At 50.6% G+C, this 17,157-nt stretch overlaps 1 protein-coding gene across 1 annotated transcript in view; it reads right to left on the bottom strand.

Moving 5' to 3' along the window:
• Positions 1–10,629, bottom strand: part of RHOQ (ras homolog family member Q) — a 31,890-nt gene extending 21,261 nt beyond the window's left edge. The window contains exons 1-2 of the mRNA XM_080914335.1: positions 10,058–10,629; positions 9,446–9,504 (exon numbers count right to left, since the gene is read on the bottom strand). Coding sequence (XP_080770461.1) covers positions 9,446–9,504; positions 10,058–10,199 — 201 coding nt within the window. The 5' untranslated portion in view covers positions 10,200–10,629. The remainder of the gene's footprint in view (positions 1–9,445; positions 9,505–10,057) is intronic.
• Positions 10,630–17,157: the final 6,528 nt, after the last annotated feature.

Here is a 17,157-nt window from a genome sequence, read left to right as displayed (position 1 = left end):
ACCTGACGTAACAGAGTTTTGTAGGTCTAGGCTCACTGGCAGTCCGTCTGCTCCGGGCTCTGCAGTGAGTGTCATTGTACCTCCGAGGGCAATGCATTAAAACCACCACTTACAAGCTCTTCGAAAGCCTTCGATAATGTCTAGACAGGTCAGAATGCTCTTCCAAATAACAGAGCCATTTATGAAAGTCAGGTTTTTCCATAATAATCTGACTAACAGACTCTCCGAAATCCAATACTCACCTGGTTCCTATGGCGACTGCCAAACCTTGTGTAAAATGCTATGTCACATACAGTGCCCCTTAGGGGCTTCAGCAATCTTCATGGTAGTAAAGATCCACCCAGGAACAAAGCCAAGTGTCAAGCTGGCTCAGTCAGTTACTTGGTTAAAATTCAAAATACGTCAACCTCAAATGGGAGGGGGCTGCTGAGCGCGCCACCTCAGAATGACTTTCTTGATTTCGGGGTGAGGCTTGGGTGACGGCTCCGCCTGTTGGACCGAGTTGCTAATGTGGAAACAGAAATCTCCATCCCTCTTCTGCCTCTCCTTTGTCTTCTCCTGACATGTAGCACCATCCCCAGGTTCTCATGGCCAATGAAGCTTCTAGAAACACCTTCAGGTAATAAGAGTTGAGTGAACCCTGACCCAGCTGACCAGGGAGGACAGCCTTTTGCAATTAAGCTGAGCAAACAAACGGAGCTTTAATTAAACTGGTAAGTCAGAACTAAGCGCTCTTGGTGGCAGCTCGAACAAGGGGCCTCTGCAGGCCAAGTCACTCACACTACTGATCTTTATACCATCCAAAGGATGCTGCCTCTGGACTGGAACCAACCAAACCAAAAAAAAAAAAAAAAAAAAAAAAAAAAAATTAGGGAAACAAAATGATAACATCTGAAAGGGAAGAGCAGAGGTCACTCCACCAAGCACTGAGGTCAGCCATGGAAAGAGTGATTACTGCCAACACAGCATTTCCTCTACCTCCAGTCACTGTGAGTGACCTGCCTGGGGTTAAATACCAGAAGGGTGCCACCGCCCATCCACTACGCTGTAGCTAAGGCAACAACGCGGAGCCAAGCCACCATTGTGGCTGGACACTGGGTTTGATAGCACCAACAAACCTCGGCTAAGGAGAGCCTGTCTGTCAAGGGCAGGGGAGGGCATGGCAATGGCCTGCAAACCCTATCAAGGAATAGTCGTGGAGTTTACTATTTGTGCCCCTTTAGGGCAGACATCACAATCGTGGAACCAAGGTTTGCACGTGGTATCTCACCTCCTTTTTTCTCCTGTGTCTGTCCACAGGCGGGCTGGGAGGAGTCCATTGATTAAGCAAATGTGGAGAGTCCAAACACATGTTCAGAATGAGGAAGGAAGTGACGAGAATGTTTGAGAGAGAAGATTAAACATGAAGTTCAGTCATGTTCCCTAGACTGCTGGGACAGTATATAAGGTGGGTGACGAAGGCAGCTTGCTGAGAGGCACCAGGTCTCACAAACAGCATCTGTGCAGCTCTGACTTTTTGACCTCTGACAGAATATAGCTCATCCAGTCTGGACCAACAAGTGATCCCCCAAGTTTGTGATTTAGGAGATGGGGTAGATCCTAAGATTTGAGATGCCTAACAAGTTCCCAGGCAGGATGTGGCATCAAGGAACACGTTCTAAGAAGCCAGTGCATGTGGCGATACAGTCTGGCACTGTCCCCTGGAAAGCCATGCTCTGACTTAGCTATCCATAGGAACTCACTACAGAAGAGCAGCCCAGAAATGGACCCCACTGTGCTTCCATGGCAGGCCCCAGACTTGGTTCTCAGGGCCCAGACTTGGTTCTCAGGGCCCAGACTTGGTTCTCAGGGCCCAGACTTGGTTCTCTGGGCCCAGACATGGTTCTCAGAGCCCAGACTTGGTTCTCTGGAACCGCTTACTGGCTGGCTAGAGGGATGTTCTCATCTAGATGGACAGCTACCACAGAAAGCTAGAAGCTAGACTCTGGGATGAAAGAGACTATTTCTCCTCTGAGTACATAACAAGCAAGCTCTTTCTTACTGTGTATAGCCCAAGTCTCAGACATATACATTTGTGAAGAGGCAACTTCCCCTAAATAAGAAAACCCTGAGAAGGATAAAAGAGGCATCTAAGTGGTCACAGCAGGGCAGTTCCCTAGTGGGAGACTGACAGCCGGTCAGGTGGGCACAATGGCATGGGAGCAGAAAGGGGTGTGAAGGGAGGGATATTATCTCTTAGACTTGAGGGATGTCCAGTTCAACACAAGGCAAATGGCTCGTCCACTTTGTCCGCTTACCCATCAGCAGTGTGGCAGAAGCACCCCCCAGGCGTGCCCCTTTTAAGGAAGTACAGTGGTATATGGGCAGCAAGACAAAACAGTCTCAAGTTCACAGGAACAACTTTTGCTGGAAGAGTTCCAGCCCCAGCCCCTGCCATCCTACCTCCAGACACCCCTCCACCAACTGTTCTGTCTAGAAAAGTGATGGCAGTTTTTGCACGAAACAGTCAACACTGGAGTGTGTCAGGGGACGAGGCATTTGCTTATGGGCAGGCTGATTAGCGTCAGCTGACACAAAGATCCAGGACTTGGAATTCCAAGGCCTATCCTAGAAACATGTCTTTAAACTTTCACCAACTCCACGTCCTGGAGCAAAGCACTTAACCTCCCTGACTCCGCAAAATGGAGCAAATGTCACAGCCTCTGTGACTTCACAGGGTGAGAAAGCAAAGAGGTGTCGAGTGTAGCACTGGGGGAAATCACCATTTGAGCCTGGGGTTCCCCAAGTCTACCCTGAGGCTCCACATACCCCCCTCTCCAGGCTTCCAGGTACTTGGAGGGTCAAGTCTGTAGCTTAGCTATCAAGCTGGCGGAGAGCAGGTACCCCAGGCCCACAAAGACCACGTGGGACCCTCCTGTGCCCGCTCTCTCCACATCACCTCCCAGCACCCCTGCCAGGGAGTGAGCTTTGTCACACGCTCTCTGTCGCATGACCTCTTAGAGTGCTGTGCTCCTCAGACTTGCACTTGGTGGCACAGACAGAAAGGACCTGCTGTGCCCAGCACAAGCTAGGTGGGGACATGGAGCACGGGTGAGCGACTGGAAGGGAAAGCTGAACACCAGCATGTCCCAAGCCCCTCCTGGCCACCCTGAGACAGGAGGAAAGTCCTCTGTTGGGAGACAGGAAGCTCTGACTTGGCCCCCAAACCTATGAGAAAGTACAATCATAACCCCATTATAGGAATGTGGGCATCAGTTTGGGAGAGGTGGGGCTTCTTGGTGGGAAGCAACAGGCCTGGCCAGTACTCCGCAGTGAGACGGCTTCCCTGGCCGGCAGTGTTCCCCCCCTCCCCGCCTCCTGCCTTTCCCTATATCCTCAAAAGTAGCAATCCCCACCTTCGGGGGGGGAGGTCTGGGGGGGGATCCTGACGCATCGCTGACCTTTAGCCCCCCAGTTGTACAATACCCTTCCTAGGGTCTCATCTCCTTCCTTTCCCCCATAGAAGGCGGGAACACAGAGCAGGCACTAAATCGACGTCACCAGAATCTAGGTTTGGCACTCCTTAGAGTGAAGTAAGTAATATGTAATTCCTAACCCTTGCAGCCAACCTGCAAGGTAGAAACTGTCTCCCATCACATATGGACGGAAAGAGGCTGTGGGAGGAGTTGGCTGGTGCACTGAGCCTAGCCACACAAAAGATGCAAAGTCTGGTGTTCACCAGCAAAATCCAAAGCACATCACCCTGCTGCCAAACTACCTGTGGTCAGGGGACCTTGGGCCTGAGCCTGGTAACCGTCAAGCCTAGCGAGCCAGGTCACAGGCAAACTTGGTGGTTTGATGCACCATCCACGTGCCTGCCTCACACTCCTCTTACAGATGGCAGCGGAAAAGCCAGAGAAAAAGCTGTACCTGGTGCTTTCAGCCACTGCTTGGCTTTGAGCTGAGCAAGTGGAGCGCCAAATGAAGAATATCTCATTTTAAGATGTCTGTGCCTCATGAGGCACTGCGCTAGGGTCTGGGATGTGTGGAGCTCATCGAAGGCACAGAGCGTCCAGAGACAATGGCAGGCAGTGGTCCCACACCACTCACTGGGGCACATGAAGGGCTGGGGCTGCTCTGACAGGCACTGAAAGAGGAACAGCCGGCCGAAGTGCTGAGGGCAAAGAAAGCCACTCCCCGACCCAAACGGGCCAAATTAGGGCAAAATCAACCCCTTGGGGTGTGAAAGGAAATCCAGCCCATCTTAAATAGTTCAGTTTTTTTTTTTTTTTTTTTTTTTTTTTTAGCTACATTTGTAGGGGGTTTTTGCCTGGTTTCTCTGCTGCTGCCTTTTCCTCTCTGAAGCACAACTGCTGTGTCTGAGGCCTCTGGGGTACCTGCTGCTGCTAACACACGTCCTCACTAGAGACTGACACTCTCCTGGAGAGATTCTAGGCTGAAACCCCAAACTCCACCACAAAACCACAAAAGTCCATCCAGTTCTCCAAAAGACCCTGACCTGGGCATGAGGCCACAAGTTCAAACCCTATTACTTAAAAGGGGGAGTGGTCGGAGAGATGGCTCGGTGGTTAAGAGCACTGACTGCTCTTCCAGAGGTCCTGAGTTCAAATCCCAGCTCCTACACGATGGCTCACAATTATCTGTAATGGGATCCCTCTTCTGGTGTGTCTGAAGACAGTGACAGCATACTCACACATAAATTAAAAAAAAAAAACAAGTTAGCTCTGTGGCTGTACCGTGGCATACACAGCAATCGTGCTCCGCCCCCAAGGCTGACAGACCTGCATCTTGTTATGTCTGCAGTCTTCACCCTTGGTGTACCAGTCAGGAAACATTAGTTTAAAGACTAGAAAGGTCAGACCTCAGGAGAATCATGTTGGAAGCTGATCAAAGTGCTCAGAAAGGTTGAGACAGCACAAGGCTCAAGTGGACACTCCCCCCACCCTAAGGTTCCTGCCTGACCTGGAAGAGACCACCAGAAGCCTCCCCACCCGGAGGAGGGTGTATTTTGAGGAGCAACAGCTTATGAATGGACAGGCCACCCACCTTCTCAGTCCAGAGAGGAAGCTAAGCCTGTGTGATACAGAGCAGCCTGGGGTATAAATAGCCTCTACAGAGGTTAGCAAAATGCAGACAAGAAATCTACGGTGTTACCAGGGGAGACCGGATGCTCCGTGCTGCAGCTCACGTCCGAAAGAGACTGAGGGAACCTGAGCAGGTGGGAGGCCAGTGACCAGGTCTGTGTGCTGCACACCTACACTCAAGTGGACAGCCTTTCTCCTGACTCACATGGCTCTTTCGCACTAGCTCATTCACTTGTACTTTCTTCTCTGGGAACACTCAACCTGGAAAGGTATTATGAACAAACCTTACCTAAAGATAAAAGGGATTTGATGAGGTGGCGGTACCACTGCCCCCCACACACACACACTCTATGCTAGGTTCTTGGGTGCTGTTCCATGAATTGTAGAAGAGGGGAGAGACCTCCTGCCTGCTGCCTCCAGTTGGGGTTCTGTTTGTTGGAGGAAGTGCCTTCCTGGGTACCCAGAGGGCTGTGGGGGGAAGGGGGCAGCTACAGCTGCTGTGTTCTGGCAAGTGTGAAGTAAATCTCATTTGTCACTGAAAAGCTACCCCCAGGGGATACTGGAGCAAGGATATTTATAGCTCTCATGTATGCAACCCTGAACTTGGATGCTTAAGTTGCCAGATATAGCAACAACGTGCCTCAAGCATACATGTGAACTTGGACGGGGATACAGTGGCTAAATCTAGAAGTTTAGGGATCCCAAACTCAGTCCCCGACACACCCTCCTGAGTGTCGGTATTCTGAGACCTGGGATCAACTGGGCTTTGCTGCGTCCCTCTTCAGAGCATCAGGTTCTGCCTTCCTGCCAAGGATTAAGAGATCAGGCCCGGAGCCCGCAGGCACAGAGCAGCCTGCCAAGCAGATCCCTGCAGGCTTGTTTGGATACAGGGAAAATTTGCCCTACATCCTTTCATTCCCAAGAGTAGAGGCCATGGGGACAGTCCTACCTTCCTAATTCCCTCCCAGAGTGGGCAATGGGCTAGTGCAGAGCCTACACTGAAGACCCAGACGCGGGCACAAAAGAAGTTCCACAGAGACCTAGGCAGAAAGCCAGACCTCCCTGCAAGGCCCCATAGTAAAGGTGCCTGTGTTGACTTCCACTCCAAAACACTTGGCAGCCAAAATGGTATGCTGTCCTTGGACCAATCTCCAGTTCAGCCAAGAAGGGGAGGGGGATTCCCTTCAGCGGCCATTCTTGTGAGTGAGTGAAGCATTGAGAGATGTCCCCAGATAAGGCACATACCGTCTAGACAGGGGATTGCTGTGCAACACACTCTTGTAGTCCCTTTCTCTGTCTCTCTGCTGATAGGCATGAGTCTGCTCAAGAAGACCAAAGGTCGTCTCCCAACCATCCTCCCTTGACTGGTAGATTTCTAGTAGGTCAACTGGGTAAATGTTGTGCCTATGGGCTTCACTGGAGTCAGCAAGAAGGCCAAGAGTAAAAACGTGGACTAGAGTTGCCAACCTGAGGGAGGCACTGATGCATTTATTTAAGTCGCTATGCCAAACACCCACACACATGAGCAAACAGTTTGGAGAGAAGGCCAGTGCTTTCCACCACCGTAATCCTCCTTCTCATCCCACTGTCTCTGGAAAAAGAACCAACCGAAACCTACATATGCCCCTTGCTTCTCAACTTCTACACGGAACCTGAAACGATTTCTCTGGCTCCACACCTCTGCCAACGATTCTAGGATCTGGCACCGTTAGCAGACTCTATCAACTTCAGGCGTGATACATTGTCCTCCTCCACTTGGGATCACCCCCAACCCCCAAAATTACCCCGTCCATAGCAGAACACAGTAATTTCTTGTGATATCATTTTCACGCCTACCATACACAAAGAACTGTTCATGCCAACTGTTTTTGCAAAGGTTAATGAATTTAAGGCAGCCTACATCTCTGCAGTGTAGATTCTAATTATCCACATTTTACTATTACAGAGAAAGTAAATACATTCAGTTAGAATTACATGCCTAGTGTAGGTAAAGATGTGACCCCAAGATGTTTTAGTCCCTCTAATATCTAATAGATATTCCTCTTTTGCTTATCTGGCTAAAAATTCCTGGCATCTGAGTATATGCATGTGTGCCTAAGTATTTACCACTTATTATAAAAGGAAGCTGGTACCTATTTATAGAGAAATAGGGTCTTAACAATCAGCATAGAAACCTCCATAAGACACATAAACAATCATGTGATCCGGACTCCTACATACACTCCTACAGGCAGTGGTAACCCCATCACTTAAATGCTTTTCTCTCGCACACTCCAGATGTTTACTTAGCATGACACAACAGCCCTACCACTTTGTCTAATAATGGCTTATTAGTATATAATATAAGTATATAAGTGCTTATTGCAAATGAAATTAAGTATCAATCACTTTAGTCCAAAACCTTAAGTATTAGTCTGTGGTACCTAATCAGGTGACATGAGACTTCTGATCACAACAACTCCACCCTCACCAGGACTACTGCCACCAAGAGAACAGCTGTAAGACTTCAAATACTATATGCATGCAAACAATTTGACCAACCTGGGGGTATCTCCGTACTTCCCAGGACCCCACTGGAGTGGTCTGGGGTCCTTTATCTCATCAGCAAGCTTTTGTACGCTGTGTGAGCTTAGATGTACACACACGTGCACATGGTTGCTCTGGACAACTGGGCACACTGAATAAAGGGCATGTTTAAAATACAACCATTGACTGCAACAGTAAGATGGGGTAGGATAAGAAATTAAAGCTGGGAACTTGCTTCTCCAACAATTCTATTTTCAACTATTGTCAACTCCTTCTCTATCAACAGGACTACTTGAAAGTTGGAGGCACTTGACTGTGTTCCTCCTGTTGCCCTCCAAAACTGACCAAAGGGGCACTGGTGGGGTTAAAAAATAACCAAACAGGCCCAGAAGCTGAGGATCAGCCCTGGCAACTGCAGTGAAGGCGGGGGTGGGGTCCTCTGGCCCTTTGCACTACCAGCAGGTCTCCATCCTCAGCTGTTCCTCTGGGGAAGTGCTCCTCAACCTTCCCATTCTCCTTTAACACAACCCCTCCTGTATCAGAGACCCCCCAACCACAGAGTTATTTTGTTGCTATTTCATAACTGGAACTTTGCTACTGTTACGGATCTTAATGTAAGTATCTGATGTGAAGGATAAGTGATATGTGGCCCTTTCTTTCCCCACAGGCTGAGAACCACTACTCTAACAGTTTAGAAATCAGCGACAAATCAAGCCCCTCCCCCTCCCAAAAAAACCCACAAAATATTTCTAGACTTCAGTATAGAATCTGAGAGCCTACAATGCTAAAAGGCAAATCTAACCAAACACATATTTAACATACAATATCTGTGATGGTATTTTTCCCCCCTCCCCAACCCTCCCACCCTATCCCACCCCTGTTTAGTCCCCTGTTTACAAATAAAGATGCTCAAAGATTGGGGTTCAATCTTAAACGTTCAATGGTTCACACATTCTCAGGGTTCTCAAGTCTGCATAATACACTGAAACTTTTGAAGTTCAGAGACTTCAGAGCAAATTGTAGAGCTGAATTCTGCAAAACTTTATCACCTTAGCCCCAGAAGAAAGAAAGTGGGTCTGGCAAGGCAGTAGAGCTGGGTTAGAGAGACAGAAAATCAGAAATGTCCTTAACCCTACAGGACAGCCTGGCTCTTCTGGGTTGCAAACACTAGCCAGAGGCTGCAGAGAGAAGTGTTCCTTTCCTTTCTGCACATAATCTCTCCAAAGAAAACACAGTCAGTCACCTGGCCCTCCAGGGGGAAAGACTCCTGCTGAACTCTTAACCCTAATCGCCCCAAACCCCAGGGAGTGGCTGATGGTTGTTGTTTCTTGTCTTTTTCCCTGTGCTCCTCTGGTAACACCACAAATTACGTTTTCAGAGACTGGAGTCCCAGAGTGCAAAGATGTTGTAATAAACATAACCAGGACCAAATGCCTTCCCATCATCTTAGATGATGCCATTTCCCACCAATCAGGCTCCTCGGGCAGGCCGACCACTCACCAATGAGGGACCAGACAGAGGCTGTGGAGGGGAGACCTAGTCATCAGCAACTAAAAATAAGAACGCTTTACCACTGGCCGCTGCCACTTTGCAACAGGAGTTGGGACCCGCTCACTAGGCGGCATACGTAACGACCCGTACAGTCAAAAACTTTCACATCGCGGGGTTCACGCTGGTCTGCGTTTTCTTTTGGGTTTGTTTCCTTAATTTGCTTACTTAAGAAAAAAACCTGATCCCGAGGCAGCCCCTGGAAGACACACCCTCCCACCTAGACACCTCAGTTTCCAAAGGCCCTGCACAGCCACACAGAACTGGCCAGAGGCCAAAACACTCACCTGTCCAGCTGTGTCATAGAGTCCCAAGAGGTACTGCTTGCCTCCCACGGTGACGCTGACTACAAGGACAGAAGTGGGGGTGGGGAGAAAAGCTCACAATGACCTGAGGTCTAGCAATTTCGTTCCCCACGGTACCCTCCTTTCCCAAATCACTGGGAAGCATGTGGGTGCTTCCCAGGAAAGAACAACCCCTTTTTTTCTTTGAGTACAGTTGATTGCCAAGTGGCATGAGATATAGGTGTAATGTGGCCCCCTGTCATCCACCTCACCCCACCCCCTCCCAAACCCTAGAGCCACGTCTACCCTAGTGTTCCCAGATGTTTCCCCTTAACAGGGGTTTCGGGCAGTAAGAGAAGAAACCGCAGGAAGGTCAAGAAGGGCGCTCAGGGGACCAAGAAGTGTGGGAGAGGGGCGAAGGGAGGTAGGAATGGGGTGGGAGTTACTGCGAGGGGTGACCAGAGGCACAGCTGGGGGGGGGGGTGGAGCCGCCAGGAGAGGGCACGGCGGGGGAGGGGAGCACGCTCAGGGGAGGCAAGCCAGGGGGCTCAGCCAAAGTTGCTCCAAAGTTCCCAGCCCGGGATCAGCCCCTTAGTCAGCAGGACAGAAGCTTACCTGCGTAGTGGTCGAAGACAGTGGGCACGTACTCCTCGGGGAAGGCGTCGTTGGCATAGCTCATGAGCAGGCACGTCTTGCCCACCGCCCCGTCGCCGACCACCACGCACTTGAGCATCAACGCGCCGGGCCCGTGAGCCATGCTGCGGCCGGCCGGCCTCGGGGCATGGTCCCCCCGGAGCCCCCGCCCCGGCCCCGGGCTCAGCCCCAGCCCGCCTGGGGGGTCCGCCGTCGCCGCCGCTCGGCGCAGCAGGGCCGCCCCCCCGGCCCCATGCAGCGGTTCCCCTGACCGGAGGGGAAGGTGCGGCGGGCCCGGGGCGCAGCCGCCGCAGCTTCGATCTCTGCCTGGCTCCCCGCCCCGGCCCCGCTCGCCGCGCCCGCCTGCTGGCCCCGCCGCTCGGCGCCCGAACCCGCTCCCCGGCCCGGCCTCCCCAGGAGGATCCGCCGGATCATAAGACCGTCCGGCCCCAGGGGAGTCGGCAACTTTGGGGAGGGCGGCGGAGGGGAGGGGCCAGGCGGCTCAGCCCGCCCCGCGCCGCCCCGGCCCCCGCCCGCCTGCACCGGGGAGGGCGGTCCCGGCGGCTCCCGAAAGCCGCGCGCACCGCGCCCGCGCCCGCCGTGCGCTCCTGCCGCTCACCCTAGCTTGACTCCCCGCGAGGCGGGCGCGGAGGCCGAGGAGGAGGCGCCGGGGAGCGGGGGTGGGGGGTGGGGGGAGACTAGGGCTGGGGGAGGGGCTCTCGGGCAGCCGCTCAGATGGTGTCCAGGGCTCCTCGCGAAAGTGCGGCCAGAGCCCGGAAGCGTCCTCAGGCCCCGGTGCCGGGAGGAGACTTGGAGGCCTTTCGGGGAACCACGACGACTTCAACGGTGACGCAATTGTGCAAAATTCTACAGATGTGTATATTTAAATTCTGCCTGGAAGGCTCCACGCAACTAGAAATCAGGAACAGCGGCCAAGAGGGTTATAAAAATAATTAATAACAATAATTAGAAAGGCGCGGAGGCTGGGAGGATGGTGGGTCCCTAAGCAGGAAAGCTGGGACTCCTGGCTTATTGCTTGCTCTTCAGCACCACCACCCCACGCCTTTCGCAGCACGAGCTTGAGTCATTTTCTATGAAATTGGTGACTAAGAGATGCAGCATATTGCACCCCCAACCAACCACAAAGGGGCGAGCCCTTGTCGGGAGACCGCAAATGTTATTTGTGCTCCCCCTGGAGGCGACATTGTCTGAGGCTTCCTTTAGGTTCCAAGTGTCTCTCCAAAAGTATTCAGTTGTGATCCTTGAGATATGATGTATCCTTGTGCTCTGAGATTTGGCCAGTGATCCAGGACCAGCCCTGCGCCTGTCTGGCAAGTCCGGAAACACTTGTCTGGCCAGGGCCACTTGTGTGGCTGAGTGCTGATTAAAACGTAAGGCCCGGGGCGAAGTCCCACTGTGTGCTGACCCCACACAGCACCCTACCCCCAGCTTACTGCTATGGAAATCGCTACCTCTCACCAGTTCAGAGTGGTAGAAAATGCTGCGTACATGGCTCATTCAAACCCTCGCCCCCGGAATTTAGGTAGGAAACTGGGACCTGGGACGGAACCAAAAGGCTCCCCCGTTACTCCAGGGGGTCAATGACTTAGGGACCACCGGGGGAGATGCTTACTCTGATGCCCTCCTTTCACTTTCAATTTTCAAATCACAATCCTGATTTCAATTCTACCAGGAAGATGTGAAGTATTATTTAAAGTTCCTTGTGAGTGAGAGTAGGGAAACATCTCTCCATCCCTCGCCCATTGCATTTGGACGGAGGTGTTTGCATCGACTGCGTTAGTAAATCTGGAAGTTACTTCGTTAAATTCCGAAAGGTTAAGAGAGGCAGGACACTGTCTTGAAGTCAGGTCTTGGCACTTTCCTGTGGAGGGAAGAGAGGAAGGCTTGCCACTCGCATGACCATCAGCTCTGGCTGTGTTTGCAAAGACTAGTATTCTGAAAGGAGGAACTGAAGAAAAGGTTAGAGAGCGGTGCATGCCGGCCCCTCCGGAAAGCTGAATTTGGTCCAAGTACCACAAGTTAGCACTGTGGCTGGCTGCCTTCTTTAGGCCTCGGGCTTTGAAAAATGTGAGCTCATCGCACAGGGACCCCGGGCTCTGGATGGCATGTGGGAAGCCCTGAGGATCTCAGAGCACACTCCAAGTTGGGGACTGATGTGGGATGAATCATGCGGTGGTGACTTCATTGGCGACAGTGACCTCATTCCCTTGGCCCACAGTAATGCCAGACAGACTGCCAAGAATATTAGAGCTCTGGGGACAGTCACACCTGGTGGATGGGGGTGGGGGAAACGGCCACCCAGAACACTGCCAAAACGCTCCATGCACCCTTCAATTGGAATAATTAGACCTCTGCAAGACCCTCGCTTTCCCATGGGCAAAGGAGAGAATGCCCAAGTAAAACAGAACAAAACCAAAAACAGTTCTCAAATGTCAAGGACCAGGAAACAACTTTGTTTCTAAGCATCCCAGAGGCCTCTGCTCTTTTCCTTTTGTTTGAACTGGGAACACTGGGACAGACACAGGTCTGTGTGAGAACAGTGAACTTGTCTAGGCAGCCTTCTCTTTTTCCTCTATTCCTTCCTTCCTTCTCATTCAGTATCCCATTTAACAAGCATGAATTGAGGTCGACTAGAGGCTTTCTTCCTGGGCAGGGGACTTCGAGCTGGCACGCCACACTCGCTGGAGAGGGAGCGGAAAGGAGCTGATGGGCAGACAGTTGCTATATAATGCAATCAGTACTGTGGGAGGGAATAAAGAACAGGCTCTGGAAGAGACGAGGAGGCAGCGGTGCATAGCTGTGGGTGCTGTGGGGGGATCTGCAAAGTGGTATTATTGGCCCCGGGGCTCTGAGGCTAACAGGGAAAGGCCTAGGAAAAGCAGACAGAGCACTGGCCAAAGGAGCGCGGCACAGAGCTTATTGGGAATGGTGAGCATCTGAGGTGGACAGGTTGTTTGTCAAACCTTATCCTTACTGGGGTGCAGACATTCAGAGAGGTATGTCTTTATCTCCATAGCCAGAGAGAAGGGCACCATTTAGGTGAGCAGGGGTGTAACAGCCAGGGCATGGTGAAGAAGGGAAAGATTGGCAGCATGCTGCTGTGTGTGTTACCTACGTGGCCCTGAGTGCTTGGTGGTCAGTGACGTAGATAACCTTATTTTATCTCTCAAATGACTGCAGCGTGAGACTTGTAGACAGCAGCTGTTAGTCAGTCTGTCTGGGTCTGTGCACCAATTGCTCCGTGTATGGCATCGGGAGGTTTGACTTCACTTTACACTTCCTGCCTGAGCCCCGACCCCGAAACCCCTGCCCCAGGTACTGAATCCAGGGCAAGAAAGACAAGCGAAATGCTCGCTGTCCTGGAATTTTTGAATTTGGGGTTCACAGTAGGATTTTCCGCTCCTTTGCTGCACAGCTGGTTTGTGTGGGTCTGAGTACAAGAGTCTGAAACCAGAGAGCAGAGGGAAGCAGAGAGGCTGCCCTCAAGGTTCATGTGCACACATTCCCACACGTGCACATGCATGCCACGAGCATGTAAACAATTTTAAGTTTATGCCTCTACTGTTCCTGAGGTCCTGCTGACTCCTTCAGACTGACAAATTGAGCTAACTCAGCTCTCCTCTTTGACTAATGAGTTGAAGTTCGTTTTTAGCCTCTGATAACCAAAGGAATTCTGACTCGCTATAGTGTTCCCTTGATAGCCAAGGAAAGAAATATACAAAGACACCAAGAACCTTGCTCAGTCACACAGCCAAGTAGCGGGGCTAGGGTTTGAAATGTGGTCCCTCAAGGTCATCCTACCCGACGTATGTTCCATGACAAAGCATCAGAGATTGCAGATAAGGAAAATGACAAATCTAGGCCTGTCTTTTGAGACCGCTCTGGGGCTAGAACATGGGTTTGGAGACAAGAGATAAGGTCAGATGGGGGAGGGAGGAGCTTGTGTAAGATGGATGGCATACATGGAGAGTGAGGGTCAGATCTGTGGGGTTTGGTAACAGTCTGGGGAGGGTTGGTATCTTCCGTTTGCCGCTCTGACCAGCAGGTCTTCCTTGATTCCCTAATTAAACCAAACCCTTAGACTTCCTCTAACTAGCTGCATTCACTTCATCCTTAGCCAGTCAGGGCAGGCAGTGAAATGCTGGGCGGCTTTTGCCTAACACTGTTTATAAAACCATCATCATGAGAAGGGGTTGGGACCATTCGATCTATTGAGGCTTTACTACCGGGGCATGGGCTTCATTCTGACAAGATTCTGTGCTTCTGATGTGCTAGGCAGCAATTAGGATGGACAATATCTGCTGGAAAGGCAGCCGGTGACATCCATCGTATCTTGCTGCTCAGCAGAGTTCCCAACGCTACAGTGGACATGACGTTTTCAATGGGAGACGTGAGGTGTGCGTCAGGCGCAGTGTGGAGGAGGGGAAGATGGATCCATCGAGAATCCATGGTTGGTTGCTGATTCCAGTCTGTGGCTCTGACAATACAGGAGCCCACGCTCACTCCAAGTCTCACTGTGTCTCCCTCTCTGAAACTCATTCTCAGGCATTATCAATAACGTCGTCCCTGTCTTTAGATGGAGACCCCTGACTGCCAATCACCCTCCTCCCACCCCCACTCCACTGACTTCATGGCATCTGGCCATGAACAGACCTATGCTTCCCTTTCCCACACACCCCTCCCTTCCTGTTTGCATCCCCTTTTTGGTAACACACATTGCACCGTATTTTGAGCTGAGGTGCTAATGGCAAGGTCTTAAAAGTCATTGGACCTTAATGAGCAAGTCTAATAAAATTACCATACTTGGCTTTCATTGACAAATGAACATAACCAAACACCTCCTCCTTTCCAGTTCAGGGCCTCCTAGAAGTTCAGGCCATACCCCCATACACTGAGGATGCAAGCTCAAGTATCCTTAGTGACGTTTTTCAGTCTTCTGCCTTCCACTAGGCCCTACGTTTAGAAACGCTGTCTACTGGGACCCATGTTATCAACCACCCACTGCTCAACGGTAGGAGAGGGCACTTCCTTGGAAACTGCTGGAAATATAATTTGGAAATTGTCCCTTTCCATAAACTTCAAAGAAAGACGGGTCACAGACTTTCCTGAGAAATGGAATAAGTATTTTATCCCATGCTTCAGTACTAAGAGCTATAATTGAGCTTCTGGCTCAGAAGTGACAGATACTTGAGGTATTTCAATCTAGGTGGTGACAATGACATCTGCCAGCCAAATTCATTTGTCCCTATTCTGTCACGGTGGATGTTTTGGTCAGTGAACATCAAATGCACATTTTGAATGTTAAATATCTTCTACTTTAGTGAATCTCAACCTGTGGGCTGCAACACTTTTGGGGGTTGAATTTCAGATGCCCTGCATATCAGATATTTATATTATGATTCATAACAGTAGTAGAAATTTCAGGTATAAAGTAGCAATGAAAGAAATGTTATGGGCTGGAAAGATGGCTCCGTGGTTAAGAGCACTGACTGCTCTTTTAGAGGTCCTGAGTACAATTCCCAGCAACCATATGGTGGCTCACAGCCATCTGTAGTGGGGTCTGATGCCCTCTTCTGGTGTGTCTGAAAACAGCTATGGTATACTCATATAAATAAATAATTTTTTTTAAGCAAAGACATTTTATCGTTGGGAGTCACCACAATGGGAGGCACTGTAGAAGAGGGTTGCGCCATTAGGAAGGTTGGGAACCACCAGTCTAGTTTGCAAATCTCAGTCTCAGTGGGAAGAGAAGAATTAACCTTAAAGTAAAGCTAGACATTACAGACTTTCTATCCTTGGCAAGTTCATGAGCTTAAGCCACACCCTCTCTGGAGGCTCAGCTTCAGTGGTGGGGATGTAAGTCAGTCAGTTCCTCACACGGGAAGGGGCACCTCAGAGCAGGCAGTGGTTGTAGATGGTGAGTGATTAGATTCCTGGCTCAGAACTGGCAGATACACACACGGACTGTGGGCAGCTGGCAGACAGTGATGGTGCTGGAAGCGGTTTTCTTGCCAGCAAAGCTCTGAGGTGTGGGCTGGACATCACACTGATCTTCAGCAGTTCCTCCAGCCCTTCTGCAACCCCGTGTGCTTTCTGTGACTCTCTCAGGAGTCTCTGTGCCTTTCTGTTTCATCAGCCATGATTTCTGTGGCTGGCAACCAGCCCCCTGAGAAGGGGCGGATAAGCAGGTAACCACAGTGAATGCACTTCGTGTAAGCAATGCAACCCGTCTGCCATAGCAAGAAACAGCACCCATGCTTCGTGCAGTCCAGGGCCAGATTCTGAGTGGTGCAAACCTTGCAGACTCCCCAGCTTCTAGAGGAGCATTTTATTAATGGAAGCACTAAGCAAAAGACTTGGGGGGGCAATGGGGAGACTTTCCAAAGCCAGGTATGAGAGAGGAGAAGGTATGGATGCAAACGACCCCTGGGCCCCTGGTCTGTTGTTGACTGTCAAGTTGCACACCTGTAGGGTAAACTTCTAGAGGCTCAGCAGAGGGCAAAGGCTTTCAATGCTCCAGAATATGTTGGGGTGTCAACTAGCCAGCGTGAAGGGACCTTAGTGAATTCAGTAGTCCAGGGACAACGGCAGCTCCAGTAGAAGGGTTATATATAGCTCTAGCGACAAGCTGGCTTCAGACATTTCCTCAAGAAGGTTTAGAAACAAGCCTCAGAAGTAGCAAGTTTACTATAAACACTGATGAGTAAAAGGAATCTGCATTTTTTAAATAACAAAATACAGGTGTACAGCAAAACAAACAAACAAACAAAAACAAAGCAACCACTTTCAGAGAGTTAAAGCAGGGCACATACAGGTAGGCGGGACACCGCAGCAATCACAGGAAATGCAGTCAACAAAAACAACCAGAAATGACAACAGGCAACTAGCACACAGGTACCTACCAAGAAGTTTACAATGTGCACGAAGATTTAAAGGAAAGCATGAACGTAATGAGGAGGGAAATAGAAAGGTTGTTTTTAGAACTACATGGAAGTTTTAGAGTTGAAATGTTCACTACCTGAAGGGAGTAATTCACTGAACTTTGATGAGGAAACATCGGG

The sequence above is a fragment of the Micromys minutus genome (genome assembly GCF_963924665.1).
Source record: "Micromys minutus genome assembly, chromosome: 3".
Taxonomy (NCBI): Eukaryota; Metazoa; Chordata; class Mammalia; order Rodentia; family Muridae; genus Micromys; species Micromys minutus.
Note: the sequence above shows the minus strand (reverse complement) of the source record. Positions and strands in the feature narration are given on the sequence as shown.